At 37.9% G+C, this 20,069-nt stretch overlaps 1 protein-coding gene across 1 annotated transcript; it reads left to right on the top strand.

Moving 5' to 3' along the window:
* The first annotated feature begins 17,331 nt into the window (after window positions 1–17,331).
* LOC122027272 (zinc finger protein CONSTANS-LIKE 2-like) lies at window positions 17,332–18,942 on the top strand. Its single transcript, XM_042586198.1, has 2 exons — window positions 17,332–17,946; window positions 18,166–18,942. The coding sequence occupies exons 1-2, from the start codon at window positions 17,389–17,391 to the stop codon at window positions 18,661–18,663; spliced, it is 1,056 nt and encodes a 351-aa protein (XP_042442132.1). The 5' UTR covers window positions 17,332–17,388; the 3' UTR covers window positions 18,664–18,942.
* The last annotated feature ends 1,127 nt before the right edge of the window (window positions 18,943–20,069 follow it).

The following is a 20,069-nucleotide window of genomic DNA, read 5'->3' as shown; positions in this document are numbered from 1 at the left end:
TGATAAATTCAATTAGTTTTATTATTATTCGTGGGATGATCGATCCGATCTTATAAATTTTTTTTATGGACTATCGAGGTAAATTGAAAAGTGCGCGTAAAAGGTAATCTAGGAATCTAGTATCCTTTGGATATAGGTGAGTATCAACCGCAAGTGTCTAGATAACAACCTAGATATCCTACCACGATTAGCCTCGGGGACATATTTTAATGGTGATTAGGTCGATCACGTAGTAGCATTTTCAGGGCGATAATATCTTGTAAAAATTAAAAGGGTGTTCCATTGAATAACAGATATGAGAAAATGGATTATTTAGATCAATCATCATGAGTATTTTTTTATTTATCTTGGTAATCGATGAAATTTTTTTATAGGATTAGATTGGTCATGTCTAGGATTAGTTAGTTCTATATTTGTAGAAGCTAGTTGCTAGCTTCTATCATAATGATTTTAAATATTTTGATTTTGTTTCTCTGACTATATTTAAAATGAGCAATATCTTGTCATGATTGACTGTGTAGAAGATAGTACGTTACTTCTACCATATATAGAAGTTAGTTTCTAGTTTTTATAATAATGATTTTATATCATTTTATTTTTATCTCTTTGAGTGATAACATGATTAAAATAATATTCAATGAGCAAAACAAATGTATAGACTCCACTATAATCATTACATTTCAATAAACATAATATAATCATAATCGAGTATATAAAAGCGAATATATAATTTCTATAACGTGTAACAATTTCATTGGCTTCTATATATTATAGAAGTTAGCCGATATCTTTTATATGTTGTTCAAACTAAGCTATTCAATTGTTAGTATTAGCCCTAATACTAATTATGAGATAATTGTAAATGACTCAATTTGTATCATATGTCATTATTAATAAAAGGTAAAGTTGATTATTATATTTATTTCAGTTCAGTGTCAATTGAATAAGTATAATAATATCCTTGGGTAGTTGGTTCTTATCTACAATATATCAATTGGTTGAATTGATAGTGAGATATTGTAGAGAATACTATTCTTAACTGTTCCTAGTCGAGCATTAATATACAAGTACAATATTAATGCGTTGAGACTAGCATGTAGGTCAACGGATGACTTGATCTCACAAGTCATGGATATGAGATATCAGGTTGACACATGGATATATATTAGAGAATATATACTGAATGATCCACCATGAGAATGTTTCATGGATCGTTATATGAGTGTCATAAACATTCTCGTGTGACTATTGGTATGAATAGTCCTTTGACCTGAAGTCACTACGATAATCTACATAAGGAGTTGTGTACTTTGGTATCAGCAAACGTCACCTGTAACAAGGTGGACAATAAAGTCGATCACTGGGTATCCAATGAATTATGCGAAGGGATGTGAGTGATGTAGATTGAATCTATTTCTTATATATGACAGAAGCGATATCTGTGGGCCCCTTGATTAGTAGGATACAAGAAAGCATGATCATGCACAAATGAGTCAATATGAGATATTGAGTTTATTTGATTGAGTGTGTCTACTTAGAGATCAAGAAACACAAAGGTTGATAAGAGGATGACACGGTCTATGCCTCATTGATCAATCTAGATATCAAGGATAGAGGGACCAAGTCATACAAGATAATAGCCATGGACAGGTTAGGTCGGATCTTGACCTTCTCGTCACTTGGGTAACAATGATGCCTTGCTAGATGTCACTCATTGATTATGTATCTAAATGTTGATTTGGGTGCATTGTCAACGTTACGAGAACCTATTGGGTCACACATAAAGAACAAGTAGATTTGAAGATGTATTTATATGATGAATAATTGATTAAGTTTAATCCGAATTGGACTTATTGAGTTAGACTCAATTGGATCTAATTATTGTATTAAGTCCAATTCAAACTAGACTAAAGAAAGTCAATTCAAATGAATGAAATAGTGATTCATTGAATTTGAATTGCATGAGAATTAATTAAGACTCGATTGAATTAGACTTGAGTTAGACTCGAGTGAATTAGACCTGAGTTAGACTTAAGTGAGGCTTAATGATGATATTCATTGAATTTTGAATTCAATGATAAATGGTGATATTCATTGAATTTTGAATTCAATGAATCATTGGATTCAATTTTTTGAAATTGAATATGAAAGATGAGGAGTTTCAAAATAACCCTTAATGAAGAGTGAATACTCATTAAGGCTCATTAATAGAGTTAATGAGTATTAAGTATTTTCATTAGATGAAAATACTTAAGCCAATTTTACTTTCATTTTTCTTACTTCTTCATTATCTCCTCCCTCTTCTCCTCTTGGCCGAATCCTCCTTCATAGGTTGCTAGCACAACCTTAGGTGGTAGGCATCTCCACTTAGTGAGTTTGTGAGACAAACAACCCTTGTTCGTGTGAATACCATAGAGGTGCGAGCGTGTGTTCGTGCTAAGATCCGAGCTACCGGGAGTCCGTGAGCACGCAACAAAGGTATACTCTATCATGTTCTTAGATATAAACTTAGTATATAATTTTGTTTCCCTTCGCATGGATCTTCTGGAGGAAATATGTTTTTCCGCTGCGCGTTTGTGTGTTTAGCAACATATTTCCTTACATCAATAACTTCTACAATAGTACTAAATTGAGAGATATCTTTGGAATAAAATAATGATGATCCTGTCTAAAAATAGTGAAAATGACAAGTTGAGGATGTGACTTCAAAGTTAACGTAGCGAAGACTCCAGACAATCTTGTAACACAAAAATGTCAGTGTTGGGCCGAGAGGGTTCCCGGCATTAGCCCTTCAACGCTCAAGTCAGTATTCGGCGATCTTAGAAATAGAGAACTATGGCTAAGAGATGTAGAAAAGGAAGTTGCACATACCTCTTCTTGTAAATGGGAATCCCCTTTTATAGCGTCACTATAGTGTCCATGTACATATCCCAAAGTGTAGGCACATTTTTCTAGGTGCCCTAGGAAAAGACAAATAAAAAAATATTTTTGACATTATTTCTTAAGCAACCATTTAATTTCATGATGTGACAGCCTAGAAGCTTCTAAAGCATGATTGCCTACTGGACATGTCTTACTGTCAGCAACACAAACTCCTAAGAGAATATGATAAGATATTTGGTGGGGTCATGCGTAGCGAAGTCCGCTCGACTAAGCTACCTCCGCTCGGTAGTATCCTTACAGTCCGTCGGTCCATCTCTTTCCTTGCTTCCTGACCCTTGTCGGTTATCCCCCTCTGACCGGACGCGAAGCCCTGTCGACGAGACCACATGCTGCTTAGCTCTCTTTATTGTCAGAGGACAATTTTATCTGGCCGAGGAGAGCCCGACTTATTTGTCTCCTAAGCTAGTACTATGTGCTTGATCATACCAAGTTCGCTCGATCATACCCGTTTTGCTCGGCTGACTAGGATACTCCGCTTGACGTTAGTAGGATACCATCATTATCACATCAAAGGAGAAGGACATCTATTTAATTTAATTTATTTTTTTTTAAAAAAAAATACTTTAATAAGATGTTTCTGGAACGCTTTTTGTTTTTTAAATTTTATCCCTAATATCTTCACCCTCAGTATTTAAATTGTTCCATCAATGTTCCAAAGCTCTTCAACTAGAGACGGATTTAGTCTAAGCTATCCTATGCTATAGCGCTCCCCATTTTTTATTATTTATATAACTTTTATTAAATATTAATTTTTTTAACAAAATAAATAAATAAATAAATAAATTGAATTATCGATACAAAATAAGGTGTTTTATTAAAATCAGATTAGGGTGGAGTAAAATCACGAAGGCATGGAAATAAAAGATAGAATCAACTTTAAATGAGTCAGAAATTGTTTTTTTTTTTAAAATCCTTTTCTATGTATGTAGCATCTACCACCGCCTCGGGCACAAGCCTTCATGAATCTATTTATTGTTCTTCTCCTTCCTTCTTAGTGTTTCTTTTTTTCCTAACTGTAACTTTAGGGGTTACTTATTTGAGGAGTTTGAAATGGGAATGAAACTAAATTTGTGCTTAGTTTGGGGAAATGAAGGTGGGATCCACGGATTCATTCCTCTAAATAAAGGAATGGGTCATTCCCCACTAATATGAGGGGTATGGGTATTATTCTCATTTCAATAATATTTACAATCATTCCCATATCCTTTCCCATTCCTTTACCCGAACCAAACGCCCCCTTAATTGATTTTCTTTTCACCTTTTTTTTTTCTCCTCCTCCTCCTCCTCCTCCTCCTCCTCCTCATTTTGCTATTTTCTAGTCGAGTTCTTCTTCTTCTTAGCAGTATCCTCCTTCTTCTCTCTTCATTTTGCTATTTTCTAGTCGATTAATAACCACCCTAATCTTTCTTCTTCTTCACCTACTAGAGCCGTCTTTAATTTTACATTTTGGTATCGTCTAAGCTAGGCGAGACGTCCCAAAAGAAAGTTATAGTTGTTTTATTGTTTATTTATTTATTTTTTATTTTTGGTCTCTGATCGGTTCAAGTAAACCATCAATAGTTCCTACTATTTTATTTAATTTATCTTTTAGTTTATTATTTCTCATCTTCAACTTTTTTTTTGTCCGGCCTTTTTTTCCTTCGCTCTAAAGTCCAACAAATAATAAATAGATTTATTTTATTTTTTAAGTAAATCCAACTACCTAATAAAAACGTTCTTTAGCAGCCCAACCATTTCAAGTTTCCCCACTTTAATTTTTTGATCCGTCCATATCTACAACCATGACCATTTCGCGCTTTGGAATCCTCTTTTCATCAGTCTCACAAAGTCATGGCCACAGTAGATATCTTTTATCTTTTAAGAATAGTGAAGAGTTTGAGAGAGACCAGGTGAGCGAATTCTCCGTCAAGTTTTGCACCAGCCTCACTCACTCGTTCGTTCAGTTACCATCATTCACCCTTCCTTTGAACATGGTGATCATTAGTTTGCCTCGTTGAGTTGACACTCGAGTGATAAAGGAGAAGGTTATTACTAAAGTATATCTTGAATTCCTAAATTTGAGAATATATTGGTTATGTAATTAGAGATTTAAGATAGTTGATGGTGAAATTTTTTTTGATGTTAATTTAATGGATAAGAATTATTTATGCAGAGAGCTAGAATGTATCATCAAGCATACAGAGAAATTATTAATCCAATCTCAACTTTTGATATTAATGAGTTAAATCTTTATGAAGGGAATTTAATCAACGCTCCTGATATGAGCAGTCAACCAGGTCGTAGGTGGACTACGAGGATATCATCTCAAGTTGAAACACATGTGTTAAAGTGTAGTCGTTGTCATCAGAAAGGTCACAACAGACACAGCTGCAAAGAAGCTATAAACTAGTTATTGTTTCATTAAAATGGTGTTTAAGTGTTTGATTTGTCATTTGTTAGTAAATATATGACACTTAGTTTATTTGTGGATAACCTTACTAATTCTTTTTTTTACACTTCCGAGGGAAAAAGAGATTATTAGAAGGGAAATCAAACATGGTCTTACATATTATAAAGCCTACACCGAGTATTATGTGATTTACACATTATATGATGGTTTTGTTTTTGAAAACCTTGTGCAAGACTTGGTTTGTCTATTTATGTAGTATACTATGATCTATTATATTTTTATATGTAAACATGTATGATTTGTGTTTGTGGTTTATGTTGACTTTGTATCATGTAATAATTACTATTGTGTTTGTGGACGATGTTAGGAACATAAATAATATGTGTTTGTGTTTTGATATTTGATATGTGCTATTTTGTATACTTTGGTTCAAGTGGTGGGATTAAGAATAACCATGTCTAATTTCGACAGAAACTTGAGTACATATGTTGATAAATTGGGTATATGATAATAATGACCAATTAACTGAAATATGATACCGTAGGCATATTTGGTATTGACAAATTTGATATATGATATGTAATAATGTTCCCTCAATAAATATCCAAGAACGTGTGGTATATAATGTACAATCCCTCAATCAACTTGAATTTGGATATATTATACTGAATCAAATAGTATTTTTAGTGAGGTGCTACAAGAGTCTCCAACCTTCGTCCAAATGTATCTGATAGTTTACAAATTATACTGACATCGTGTAAATATATACCTAAATTAAAAGTCAATTGTGCCTGAATTTACTAAGTATGACAAAATCTCCATAATCAAATGAGATAGTCATATTCAGCTCTCACAAATAAGAAAGGAACAAGAAATAAGTTCATACAAAAAATAGTTACGAGTACATCCATCTAACTATTTCTTATAAGAGATACATTCATCAAACTTAAACAAGTCTATTAATTAATCACTAACATACAGAGAATCCAATTTGTTTATTAACTCTTTATACATGTCAGCGATCTTAGGTATATTTTTATGGTACTCATCAGCTAACTCTAGCTGAATATTGATTAACTTTGATAGTTCTTCAGTTTGCTTCTTTTCTTGACTAAAACTTGAAGAGGCAATTGAAGTTGACGTCGAAGTTAAGCTCAAACATCTTTTGGAATTAGGGGTGAAGGAAGCACGTTGTCTCTCCTTGTATGAATTAAAAGCTGTCAATCCTTCCTCTTTACTCATATATGATTTGTGCAATGTATCGTTATATTTGTTAACTTGAGCATGACTTTCTTCCCAACTGTCATAAACACTTGGATTGCTTCCAAAAAAAACAACATATATTTTTTTTCTATATTTACAATAAACAAACATTTCAACTATAAAGCCCTTCTAAAAAAGTATGTTGAAATAAAATCTTAGGGCTCACCATTTTAGCACACAAATCTCTCTTGCCGTTGCTACCTATCTTGCTGTCACTGCCTCTGTTGTCATCGTTGCCGATTTTAGGATACAAATCGAAGTTTGCAAGAGGGAGTTGAAAGGGAGAGGATCAATTTTTGGGAGTTGGGTGGCAGATGAGAGATTAGGATTTGGTAGGGTTTTGCCGCTTCTGCTTCGACTTTTAAGATTTTTTACCCACACACGTGAGGATCACATACACAACATTGTTAAGTATTTTATTTTAACAACATGGTAGGGACATATTTCTTATGAAGGGGCTTTATACCCGGATACTCAACTCTGGTATAATTATACTAAATTAAACTACATTTATACTTAATTAAACTATATTTATATTTTATTTAGGATAATTTGTACCTAATTAACTGTACCTAATTTGTACATATTGATGATTGATCAACTTATTGTAGATAGTGCTCAATTGGATAGAAAATATACTTAATTTAGTTTAAATTATGTTGAATTAAGATAGAATTATACCTCCTTTTGGACTTTTTGTAAATAATTAAGCTGCAATTATATGATCAATGATATATAAATTTGGATATTTAATTATACCAAATTAACATACAATTATACTTAATTTTGAAAAATTTGTACCTAATAAAGTGGAGCTATAGTGTCATTGACCCTAATCCACATTATATGATTAAGCATGTACATAAGGTGATATGACCAAAACAACTCACAACATTTACCTCTTCTAGAATTTAGTTATGGATGTATATCATTTCATGTGAATATCCCATATATTTTCCTTTTCTACTTATGAAGTATTGACTCTCATATTAGTTTGTCCATATTTATGTTAATATGATTTTTACCCTACCGATGGAAACAATCTTCCTTAGCGATGCTATTGATCACACTAAATGTGAAGTAGTAGGTTACGTTCCACAACATCCTAATTATTGCCTATATTGCGTCCAATTGAAACCGATACTTTATAAATTGTACTGAAATTGTGTACATATTATTTTGGTTAAATTGTACATAACAAAATGGATTATGTACCTTATATAACATTTATACATGAATTTAGATATTTTATGAATGTATGCATGCCTTATACTAATAAAGTGCATTTATACATGAATTCCTATAAGAAATAAGTTGAATCCATATTATATGATCAAGTATATACAGAAGGTAATATGACAAAAATAACTCACAAACATTAATCTCTTATAGAATTTAGTTATGGGTGTAGATCACATCATGTGAATATCCCATATATTTTCCTCTTCTACTTATGAAATATTGTCCAAGTGATTATGTACCTTCATATGATCATATATTCACATGCAAAATATTCACCTATTATAGATAGTGTTCACTTTGATAGGAATTATACTAGATTTAGTAAACATTATATTAGATTTACAGGGAAGTATACCCGATTTTAAACTTTTTGTATATATATTTTGTCACATGGCTCAAACAAGTTTTGATAGTCCTATTGTAGATAGTGTTCATTTTGATAGAAATTATATTAGATTTAGTAAACATGGTGTTGTATTTAGGGGGAAGTATACCTAGTTTTGGACTTTTTGTATCCATATTTTGTCACATGACTCTAACAGGTTTTGATAGTCTTATTGTAGATAGTGCTCATTTTGATAGGAATTATACTAGATTTAGTAAACATTGTACTGGATTTAGAGGAAAGTATACCTAATTTTAGACTTTTTGTACCACTATTTTGTCATATGACTCTAACAAGTTTTGATAGTTCTATTATAGATATTGCTCATTTTGATAGAAATTATACTTGATTTAGCTATAACTATGTTAAATTTAGAAGAAAGTATACCTTATATTGGGCTAGCTTTTTTATAGATATTTCATACCTAATTAATAGTATCATCATTGACCATTATGTACCATTATGATCAATGATATCTCTTAAAAATATTTCGAGCAATAATTGATCGACCTATTATAGATAGTGTTCAATTGACTACAAAATATACTAGATTTTAGTATAAATTATCCTGAATTTTAGAAGAGGTATACCTAATTTTTGACCTTTTGTACTTATAAATTATGTGCTTAGGTTGTCATCACTCAATAGAATTTCTACAAAATAAAAACTATATGTCTATCATCATTACAGCATAAAAATTAATAGTACGAGAAAGATTAGCCATCACATCTATTTTTTCGTAAATAACCCAGAGGATGATAAAAATTAGCCAAATATTTTTTTCAACGATCCATTATCATCTGATAATATCGTTGATGCAACATGTGTCTCATAATTATTCATCTCTACATCATTGGCAAACCTCCATAAATCATCAGTGTCACGGGATAGACACTCAACCCACATGTAGGCATAGATTCCACAATCAAGAGTGGCACCTTGATGATGACAATTTGCTCTAATCACCTCCTGACTGCCTATGGCTAAACCTGAAAGATAAGCAATGCAACCAGCTAAAAATCGTGCCTACAACATAGGGAATATGTCAGAGTGGTGTACAGTGCAGGGGCCTCCAGATGTGAGAGTGGACCGGTTTTTAGCAGATGGCAGTTGGAGTCAGGAGACACTTCAGAGGGTGCTGCCCTCATCAGTGGCTGAGGAGGTGACAGAGGTTCAGCTGAGGCCCGAGGAGGAGGACGTTCTGCTGTGGCGACCCACCAGGGATGGGCGATTTACTACGAGGTCTGCTTGGGAGGCCTACAGGACCACGCACCAGAGGGAGGATGTAGCGATAGTGACCTGGAGCAGACTTCTCCTCCCCACCATTTCCGTGTTCATTTGGAGGTTCTTTCGGAGACGACTGCCAGTGGACGAGATCTTACAGCAGCGTGGTGTATGCTTGGTGTCCAGATGCCAGTGCTGTGCGGCAGTGGAGTCATGGGAGCATCTGTTCTATGGGAGCCTGGTGGCAGGAGATGTCTGGGGGTACTTTGGACATTTATTCGGGGTTGGCAGCTGGAGGGCGATGGAGAGCTGGAGGGCAGGCACAGCTTGGAGCAGCACTGGTCTGGTGAGGGAGATCATCCCCCTTTTGATTTGTTGGTTCCTGTGGACGGCCAGGAATGACTCCAAGCACCGGGGGCTGAGGCCAGAGGGACAGAAGATTATCAGACAGATCACACAATATTTGAGGGTCGGGATGACATCTGGTACCATCAAGCCCAGGCACTGGAGGGGAGCTATCTCGGCAGCCCAGGCTATGGTGATTCAGGTGAGGATACGGACATTGCACACGATCTCAGTAGTACACTGGAGGAGGCCTGATGATGGATGGTTCAAGCTCAACACAGATGGTAGTTCTAGAGGGAACCCAAGTGAGTCTGCTTACGGTGCTATTGTTCGAGATCACAGTGGACAGGTGGTGGTGGCCAGGCAGGGAGTCCTTGGAGAGGGCTCCAATATTAGAGCGGAGCTTATGGCGATCCTGAGAGGGTTGGAGTTGTGCGTGGATAGGCAGCTTTCCCCTATTTGGCTGGAGTCTGATTCTCTGGTGGCACTGCATATCATCAGGTCTTCTGGTATTTCCTGGGAGTTTCGGGAGGAGATCTTACGGATCAGAAGGCTTGTACGACAGCATGGGGTCAGATGTACACACATATATAGAGAGGGGAACGCGGCTGCAGACTTCCTCGCCAACCAGGCATATCAGGTGGAGGGGGAGAGGGTGATGGAGGGGCAGGAGATTGTTGGGTTGCTACTTGGTATCTGCAGGATGGATAGATTGGGCTTGCCGTATATCAGGAGCTCTTGCAAGCCAGGATAGCACACTTGATGGAGGGTGAATAGCTCCACCTTAGAGCTATCTAGCCCGCAGCAAACGGCTGCGGTAAAGGCCTCCTAAATCCGTTGATAGCTGTGGCTTTGCTAAAAAGCCAAATAGGGTGACTAGATCCACCTATGGTCTAGCTAGCCCGTAGCAAACGGCTGCGGTAAAGGCGTGCCAAATCCGTTGAGGGCTGTGGCTTTGCCAAAAAGCCAAAGAGGGTGTGTAGGCCCACCATTGGCCTACCTAGTCCGTAGCAAACGGCTGCGGTAAGGACACACTAAATCCGTTGATAGCTGTGGCTTTGCTAAAAAGCCAAATAGGGTGACTAGATCCACCTACGGTCTAGCTAGCCCGTAGCAAACGGCTGCGGTAAAGGCGTGCCAAATCCGTTGAGGGCTGTGGCTTTGCCTAAAAGCCAAAGAGGGTGAGTAGGCCCACCATTGGCCTGCCTAGTCCGTAGCAAACGGCTGCGGTAAGGACACACTAAATCCGTTGAGGGCTGGTCACTTGCCAAAAGTGAACATCGGGTGTGTTGGAGGTCTGTCTGGGAGCGGAGCAGGAAAGGACATCGGTCTTACCTCACTGATGTCTTTGATAGCGGGGCAGGAAAGGACATCGGTTTTACCTCACTGATGTCTTTGATGGCGATTCATGGAGCTTGGGCTGGACTTTCTGGGGTGCTGCTCTAGGACTACGTTGGCACTATTATCATGGAGCGCAGAAGACAGCTATGGTGGGCGGCAGGTGAGAGACAATGGTTGTTTGAACCTATGTGGATCTGTAGGAGCTTGGAGGCCATTGGATATCACATGTAAAGCTTTACTTTATCTTTTATGTGTTGCAAAATCACATGTACTCTCTTGCAAGAGAGAAACCCCTTGTTCCCCTAGGCTAGCAGGTCATGTTTGGTCCCCCTGATAGCCTGGGCTTTTCCTTGGTGAAAAAAAAAAAAAAAAAAAACATAGGGAATACTTTAATACTCGATCTTAAGACTTATTGGAGAAGAATATTGTCAAACGCACATATACACTGGTTGTTCCAACATAAAAGGAATCATGATTTGAATTTCATAGTTTGAATTTTCCTTCAGATACTTCAAAAACCAACAAATACTAATGCCACCTGTCATTAATAGGGAAAAATATATATTTGCATCTTGTAAATATATGTTTATTTATATCCTGCAATCTTCCCTTAGTAGTTGATGTCAAACTGGAAAGAAAAGGTCCATATTCCATGTTCTGTAACTGCCTATATTTACCATATACCTCTAAATGCAGCAACACTTCTTGCTAAATATTTAAAATAAGAGTACAAATGTTATCTTAATTTATCTTAATCTAATAAGAAATACAATCAAATATCAACTGTGCTATGAACCTGTACAGTAGTGTCCATACAGTATATCTCAAATCCATAAGTCGAACTCTATTCTTTCATAATCCTCATGTAAACATTTATGATTTGACTATCAATAGACTGACCAAACAAAAAGGATAGAATACAGGTCCAGTCAAGCTCAGGAAGTCATATTGACAAATGACAACATTAAATGGATAGAAAAATTATTTTCTCTCCAAATATTAAGAAAGAAGTGTTTAGAAAAAATTTAACATATTCAAATTAAACTTACTCCAATTTATCCCTAGACAAAAATTTTGTCAATACATTTCTCTCTTCCTCCTGCGTTTTGGTGCTAAGCTAGGGGGAGTCACAAACACTGATGCCTTTCTTTTCGCTACACGATTAGTTCTACTCCTCACTGTATCCATAATAGAAGATTGAAAAAGACTGATCTTCTCTATTTTTGAAGTAGCAACGTCACTACCAGAAACATGCTCTTTACTTGAACCACTATTCTTTTCTACTTCCAATCCATCACCATCAGATCCTATCAATTCAGTGTTTTCTTTATTCAATTGAGAAATAACATCTTTTACCATTAAATGAACATTATCATCTAAGTTAGGAGTTATATCTTCATTCACTTCCACATTCAACTCAAATAATTTGGCAAGTTCAGTTTCACCACTGACTTCGACTTCAACATTCTTATTCTGTTCAAAATTAAAATTTTCTTTCTCGCCACCTATTTTTTCACTAACTGGTTCTGCCTTCACATCATCATTACTCTTTTTTTCATCGCTTGGTTCAGTCATTATCTTCTTATTAGTTAATCCATGACATCTCACACAATGTTTTTACCATCAAAATAAGAGTAATGTAGTCAAAAAATATCTTATCATCATTATTTAACATAAATAATTTCATATCATTATTTAACATAAATAATTTTATTATTTCTATATTTACCAAAGAACTTCCTTGTTTAATGTTGGACCCCGTGGTTGTTTTGATGTGATCAACCAAGTTAGTTAGATCCTGTTTGTTTTTGATCCCTGTGTCTAAGTGTGCAGGAGCTTAGGAGCACAGGAAGTCGAGCGGAAGATGTAACTAGCGAGAAGGATGACACAGGAAGGGACCCGACGTGATCGGTGCGTCCGAAGGACGAAAGAGCTGCGGAAGAGTACACCAGTGGGCGAGAAGAACATGCGCGACGTTCGAGGGACGTAAAGCCGGGACGGAAGACTGCTCGAGGAGAAGGTCAGAAATTGGATTCAGGTGAGCCCTATTTCGGTTGGCCGAAATCACCCAAGCAAACGGAGTTTCGGAAGTCAAAGCAAAGGAGAAAGCGAGCTGGAAATGCAACTCAAGGTGCCTTCATCAAGATTGGAGGCGCCTCCACCTTTGAGGCGCCTCAATCAAGCATTGGAGGTGCCTCAAACCTTTGAGGCACCTTCAAGCTTGTTTGAGGCGCCTCAGCCTGGGTCAACTCGACCGTTTGTGCGCGGATAGAACTTTATCCGCTTGACTTGGCTCGAGGCGCCTTGAACCTTGTTGGAGGCGCCTTGGACCCTCCGGATAGACTTTCCAGGAGCTATATAAAGGCCCCTGGAGCTAGGAAATATTCATTCATTTAAGCAATCAACTCTGTAATCATTCCTAACAACCTCTGAGCGTTCTAAGTGTGTAAAAAGGCTTCTCCACCTACAGTGAAGGAGATACTCTAGTAGAGCTGTTCAACCACCTTGGATTAACAACCGTCTTGGTTGTAACCAAGTTAATTTCTGGTCTCCTTTTTATTTCTGCTCATTTTTTATTAGTGTTGCATTTTTGAGTTGAAATCCTTGAGGAGGGTATAATCTTATTTTGCAGGCAATTCACCCCCTCTTGTCGGCCCCGCTGCACCAACATTTATCACTTAGCAGAATCTCCTCATCTGAAAATGTTACTATATCCAATACCTTTTCATAATTATAAACAAAACATCACTTCTACAATCATATTTAGAAATAACATACTAAAAACATAGCAACTTATCTTGCTAAAATCAATGTCGGTAAATAATCTCTCGGTAACATTACGTTGGATGGAAATCTTACTCCTTTCCCAACGAAACAATCAGGGAAAACACCATAAAGACCGTGCATATCCAAATGAAGTTATTCTTTCATATAACCAGGTCTAAATACATAAAGATATTATTATAATAATATAAAATATAGCACAATCACACTTCAAAAATTAAAAACTCACCGTCAGGCCAATAGTACAACCATCTATATACTTTTCGCTTCCTTCCAGCCTATTGCCATTATCGATATGTAAAATAAGTTGGTGGCACATAAATCTGTATACTGCATCTCCCCATGAGTAATCAAAGAATCTCATCAGATTATCAATGTAGGATATAATAAATCGAGTAGTGAATTAGTTACCAATAGGAAAAATAACACAATTAAATAAAAGACAAATAAACAGCCTAAAAAAATCATTCACTTCAGAATCCTTCTTTAATCCAGCTAATACAAGTATTTTTATCATAAATTGTAATCCTACTTACGTTGCAAACTTTCCCTCCAAATAACCGAGCCACAAATTTGGACTCCATTCTGGCATCTAAATCAACAGGTTGCCCCCACATGGGCCAAACTAAGGATAATGCAAAACTCAGTCAATGTGAATGAAACTATAATGTTGTTACCAAACAAGAAAGAACACGAAGACTGTTGAAATTTATTTAATACTAAATCTATTCTGGAACTACTATTTAGCATCTCAGGAATCTCGAGCCATGGATCAAGTGGAGTGCTTTTAATCCTCCCTTTTTGCTTATTACCCAAATTGGGTAACACTTCATCCAATATAGCTTTGAAATATGTCGGTGAACAATATGAATATGATTGTTTGCTGCTCTTGCTCTTGCTCTTCTCCACAGATTTCTCCTTAACCTCCTTTAATTTTATAGCTCTGGTTTTCTTTCCCATTTCTGCATAAAAATAAATTACTTAACAATTCATACCATAAACTACAATCCATGGAAAATATGAACATTAAAGAGCTTAAATTGAGTATATTATTCAGTTTATTGATAATCACCATACAACAACCACATATCTCATTCAATGATTCAATTGAAGAAGATAAAACATAAACATATTCATAAAATAGGTTGCAATTAGAAATTCTGAACCTATTTTTATTCAAACTAACAAAATTAACTACACTCAAACAACAAGAACAATTTATAATTCTTATCATAAAGTACAAGTCATGGAAAATATGAGCATTAAAGCACTTCAATTGAGTATATTATTCATTTTTTGCTAATCAATATACAACACTAATATATATCTTTCAATTCTTCAATTAAAGAAGATAAAATACAAACATAGTCATAAAATTACAATTCAAGCATCAAAACTAATTTTATTCTAGCTAGCAGATTGGACAACATCAAAAATTTAAACTATTTATCCATTCATATCCTAAAGTACAAAGTCTAAACATTTTGCGCATCAAAGTACCTAAATTGAGTATATTATTTAGTTTATTGGTAATCAATCCCTATGTAAAAACTCTACACATAGAGTCTTTTGTTTGATCGGCCTTTGTTTGGTCAATCGGGTATTAAGAATTTTGTGAGGCTAAGTGTTTTTGAGCTCGGCCAGATTTTGCCTGGTCGGGTGTACACAGAAAGACTTATGTTCGATCGGCCTTTATCCGGCCAATCGTATGTTAAGATCTTTGTGAGGCTACATGTCTTTGAACCCGGCCGAACTTTGCCCGGTTGGACGTACACAGAGAGCCTTATGTTCAACCGACCTTTATCCAGCCGATTGTATGTTAAGATCTTTGTGAGGCTAAGTGTCTTTGGGTCTGGCCATACTTTGCCTAGCCAAACATATACAGAGATCCTTATGTTCGACCAGCCTTTATCCGGCCAATCACATGTTAAGATCTTTGTGAGGTTAAGTGTCTTTAAGCTTGGCCGGATTTTGCCCGACTGAGCATACATAGAGAGCCTTATGTTCTACTAGCCTTTATCTGACCGATCGCATATTAACATCTTTGTGAGGCTAAGTGTCTTTGAGCCCGGTCGGACTTTGCCCGACCGGGCGTATACAGAGAGCCTTATGTTTGATCGACCTTTATCAGGCTGATCGTATGTTAAGATCTTTGTGATGCTAAGTGTCTTTGAGTCCGACCGGTCTTTGCCCGGACAGGCGTATACAAAGAACCCTAAGTTCGACCGACCTTTATCTAGCCGATCATATATTAAGATTTTTATGAGGCTAAATGTCTTTGAGCCCAACCAGACTTTGTCCGACAGGGCGTACACAAAAAGTTTTATGTTTGACCGACCCTTATCTGACCGATCGTGTATTAAGAGCTCTATAAGACTCAAGTGCCTAGAGTCCAGACGACCTTTCATTCAGTCGGGCTCCTTTAAACCCAGCGAGCTATTTACCGTCCTGGCGTATTATTTCTTTGGTTTCTGAGTAAAACCCTAGAGTCCTTATACTCGATCGGGTGTATACCCGACCAACCTTATCTGAATGCCCTACTTTAGAGCCGCGCAAGCAGGACCCGAGAATTTTGAGGCTGGGTGATCAACAGGACCAAGTGTGGAATGTTCTTCTATCCTGACTTTGACTGCCACATCACCTTAACTTTGACTGCCACGTCATCTTTTGGATTCACTCACTATAACTCGTATCACCCATGAACTAAAACACTCATGAACTAAAACTTCGATTTTTCGCAGAGGAATAACAAATTAATCGAAATCTAGGGCACCCAAGTTTTACTTACAGATGATTCAAGAGTTTAAGATGGTTTAGTCGGGTTTTGCCACCTCTCTAATATTTTCCTTCAATGTCAATGGAGATGGTTTAGAGACGAAGTCAGGGAGTGCGCCGTAGATGGTTTGGAGTCGCGGAGGGGAAGTGCATCACCGATGTTTGGAGTCGGAGAAGCGGAATACGTTACTAAGATTTGGAGTCGCGAAGTAATGCGCTAGATGTTAGAAGAGAAAGGAATAGTTGAACGTTTTAAATCCAAATGAGGGTAATATAGTAATTTTATCAGAGTTAAAGAGTTGAAATAAATAAAGTAATTTAGTTAGTTATCTAGAATAAATTTATATTGACACAGAATTGAATATAAGGTTTAACTTCTAGGGGAATTTAAAAGAAATTTCCTGTTATTTTATTAGGCAAATATTGATTTCCACAAAATTAATTCTTTTGATAATTAAATAACCTCAGGCGAACGAAATTACGCTTGACCGGCGATCGTTAATTTACAAAAAATTAATTGGTATATGGGATTGCTGGAGCTCGGTCAGTCGCCAAGTACAGGCTCAGTGCCCGGACGATTCCCGCCCTGTCACTGCTTTCCACGCGTCGCTCATGAGATTCTGTTTCTTGTTTCATTTATTGCAGCGTTGCATAACTAGCAGAGCAGGGGGCAGCGCAGAAGAATGGGAGGCACCGCATGATCGCGAGCTTCGTCGGCATGTCTAGGTACGGCGGCGGCGGCATGCCGTGGAGTACGTGCGACGTTTGCAGGTCGGCGCCGAGTTTGGTGTACTGCCGCGCGGACGCGGCGTTCATCTGCGGCGGGTGCGACGCGCGCGTGCACACCGCGAATCGCCTGGCGTCGCGGCACGAGCGCGTGTGGGTCTGCGAGTTGTGCGAGCGCGCTCCCGCCGCGTTCGCCTGCTGCGCGGACTCCGCAGTCCTCTGCACCGCCTGCGACGCCGAAGTCCACTCCGCCAACGCGCTCTCTCACCGCCACTACCGCGTCCCCATCTCCCCTCTCCCCTTCCTCGCAGAAGAAGAGGAGCGCCACCACTACGGCGACAGCGAATCAGAGTCGTGGCTGTTGATCGATAGACGGAACAACCTATTTAATCAAGATCGAGTGGCTGAATACATGGACCCTGACGGGTATAACAACGTTTGTAACGAGATTCAGAACCAAAAACAGCAGAACAAAGTGTCAAATTGCGCAGCAGCAGGATTAGGCCACAGAAATTCCCTCAGCCACAGCGTGAGTCATTCTGTAAAGTTATAGTGGATAAGATCTTATTGGCAAGTCGAAAATATGCGTATGTTTCCACAATCTTATTTCAATCTTTAATGGTAAGTATAAATCACACGATTTTGATTGATTCGGAGTCTTTAGTATTGTTCTGTAGGTGAGAGAACATAAGACTACTGCTAAGTAGAACTCTCTTTTGATGTTCAAACTTTGGTAGTTCATTCTCAGGTGTCCTTCACATCCATGGATGTGAGTCTTGTGCCAGACAAGATATCCAATTCTCATCGCTCGGTGAAGGGATCGATGGATCTGTTCTCGTGCCCTCCTCCACTTCCAGTGGCATCGCAATTTCCCATGGACAGGGAGGGCAAGGTGCTGAAATATGTGAGTCTTGTGCCAGACACCACCATGGCCGAGATATCCAATTCTCATCACTCGGCGAAGGGATCAATGGAGCTGTTCTCGTGCCCTCCTCCACTTCCAGAGGCATCGCAATTTCCCATAGACAGGGAGGCCAAATTGCTGAAATATAGGGAGAAGAGGAAGAGCCGAAAATTCGAGAAGACGATAAGGTATGCGTCGAGGAAGGCGTGCGCGGAGACAAGACAGAGAAACAAGGGGCGGTTCATGAAGCGATCGGATGCGGAGACTGCAATGGAGGATCAGCTGTTGATGTCTACTTTGGCGTCGTCGGAAAGCAGCTACGGTCTTGTGCCTTCATTCTAGAGCTGGTGCGTCAGAAATAGCGCATGTGGGTGTCTGCATAAAGCTCAAAATATTGGCTTTGCTATATCTAGATAAATATTGGATTGATATTCCTGACGTGGCCGTCGGGATTTGGTGCCGTGACAAGGGATATATCGGATGTATTTCTTAAGCCGTCAGATTCAATTCTTGCTCAGGACACATCCACTGTTTTTTCCTGAATTTATTTAGGGGACGGAATCACCCTCTATTTCAAAATTAATTGTGTCATAAAATTTGAATATATATATATATATAATATGCGGGTCTTCACTACTCATATATGTCTATTCTCCTTCATATATTCTATCGATCATAGGGCTGGTCAGATTGACAGGATTCAACATTCTTACCGGATCCAAGGGACTTAGCTTCATATTGTTTCCCTAACAGAAAGCCAATAGGACACAATACATAGTCGCCCGATTTATAGACCAGAAGGCCCCCAGGGCGTAGCACAGACGGTGGGCGCATGGTATCTCTGGCGTAATGGTCAGGGGTCGATTCTCAGGAACTGACGACCTGGGGTTTACCCCGCCATGCGCCTATGGCCTGTGTACCTGCATGAACCTCCCTCCATATCCGTGGGGCCGGTACTAGGGGGGCCGCTAAGGTAGCGGATCTACCTTTTTTTTATAGACCAGAAGGCCCTATCATACTAAGTACTCTGCTCATGCATTACTCTATCAAAACATACTCGGTTGGTTAAACGTCCGACCGAGATATATTCAGGAAACAACTTGGTCAGAGAATCACAACCGTCTGTCAAAGAATAATAACTATTCGCCATAAAATATTCATTTATAGCAGACACATTTAACGAAACTTTCTTCGGAGGTTCTACATCTTTCCTCAGCCGACATATTATGACAGTATATTTCTCCAATTGCCTAATTAATGACGCAAGTTATGAAAAGGGTGCATACGGGTAAAGAAAGATTTCTCGAATGGTGACTATACGCCTCTCAAGCTGTACATATTCCCTTACTCGATAGCTTCTGACACTCGACATTCTTTACTACCTCGTGATTACAGAGGCTATGAGAGGTGGTATATAAAGGGAGTCCTCTCCGTTGATAAGGTACGCTTTTACAGCAGTCATCTATGCACGAGCTTTTACTTTTCATCTCTTCATTTTCCGCTCGGCCACTATATTTACTTGAGTGTCGGAGGACCTTCGCTAGGGACTCCTTACCTGATTTTTGGCACTGACATTTTATTTGCTCTTTTGAGTGTGTGCAGAGAAGATTTTCAATCCTGTTTGCAACCTTTTCTCTAATTAAAAGTCTTCTTCTAGTCAGAATCCAAACCACTTATCTAGCATGCTATCTCTCTAGCTTTCAGACAGGATCATGCACACTGAGAACCAAATGTTTTTTTTTTGTTTT

Source organism: Zingiber officinale, chromosome 10A (genome assembly GCF_018446385.1).
Source record: "Zingiber officinale cultivar Zhangliang chromosome 10A, Zo_v1.1, whole genome shotgun sequence".
NCBI classification, from domain to species: domain Eukaryota; kingdom Viridiplantae; phylum Streptophyta; class Magnoliopsida; order Zingiberales; family Zingiberaceae; genus Zingiber; species Zingiber officinale.
This window is presented reverse-complemented; position numbering and strand designations above follow the sequence as displayed.

Excerpts from the sequence above, each read along its gene's own strand:
- LOC122027272 (XM_042586198.1), top strand. The coding sequence starts at position 17,389 with ATGATCGCGAGCTTCGTCGGCATGTCTAGGTACGGCGGCGGCGGCATG. Across the intron at positions 17,947-18,165 it reads GAAATTCCCTCAGCCACAGC|GTGTCCTTCACATCCATGGA; the intron begins GTGAGTCATTCT and ends GTTCATTCTCAG.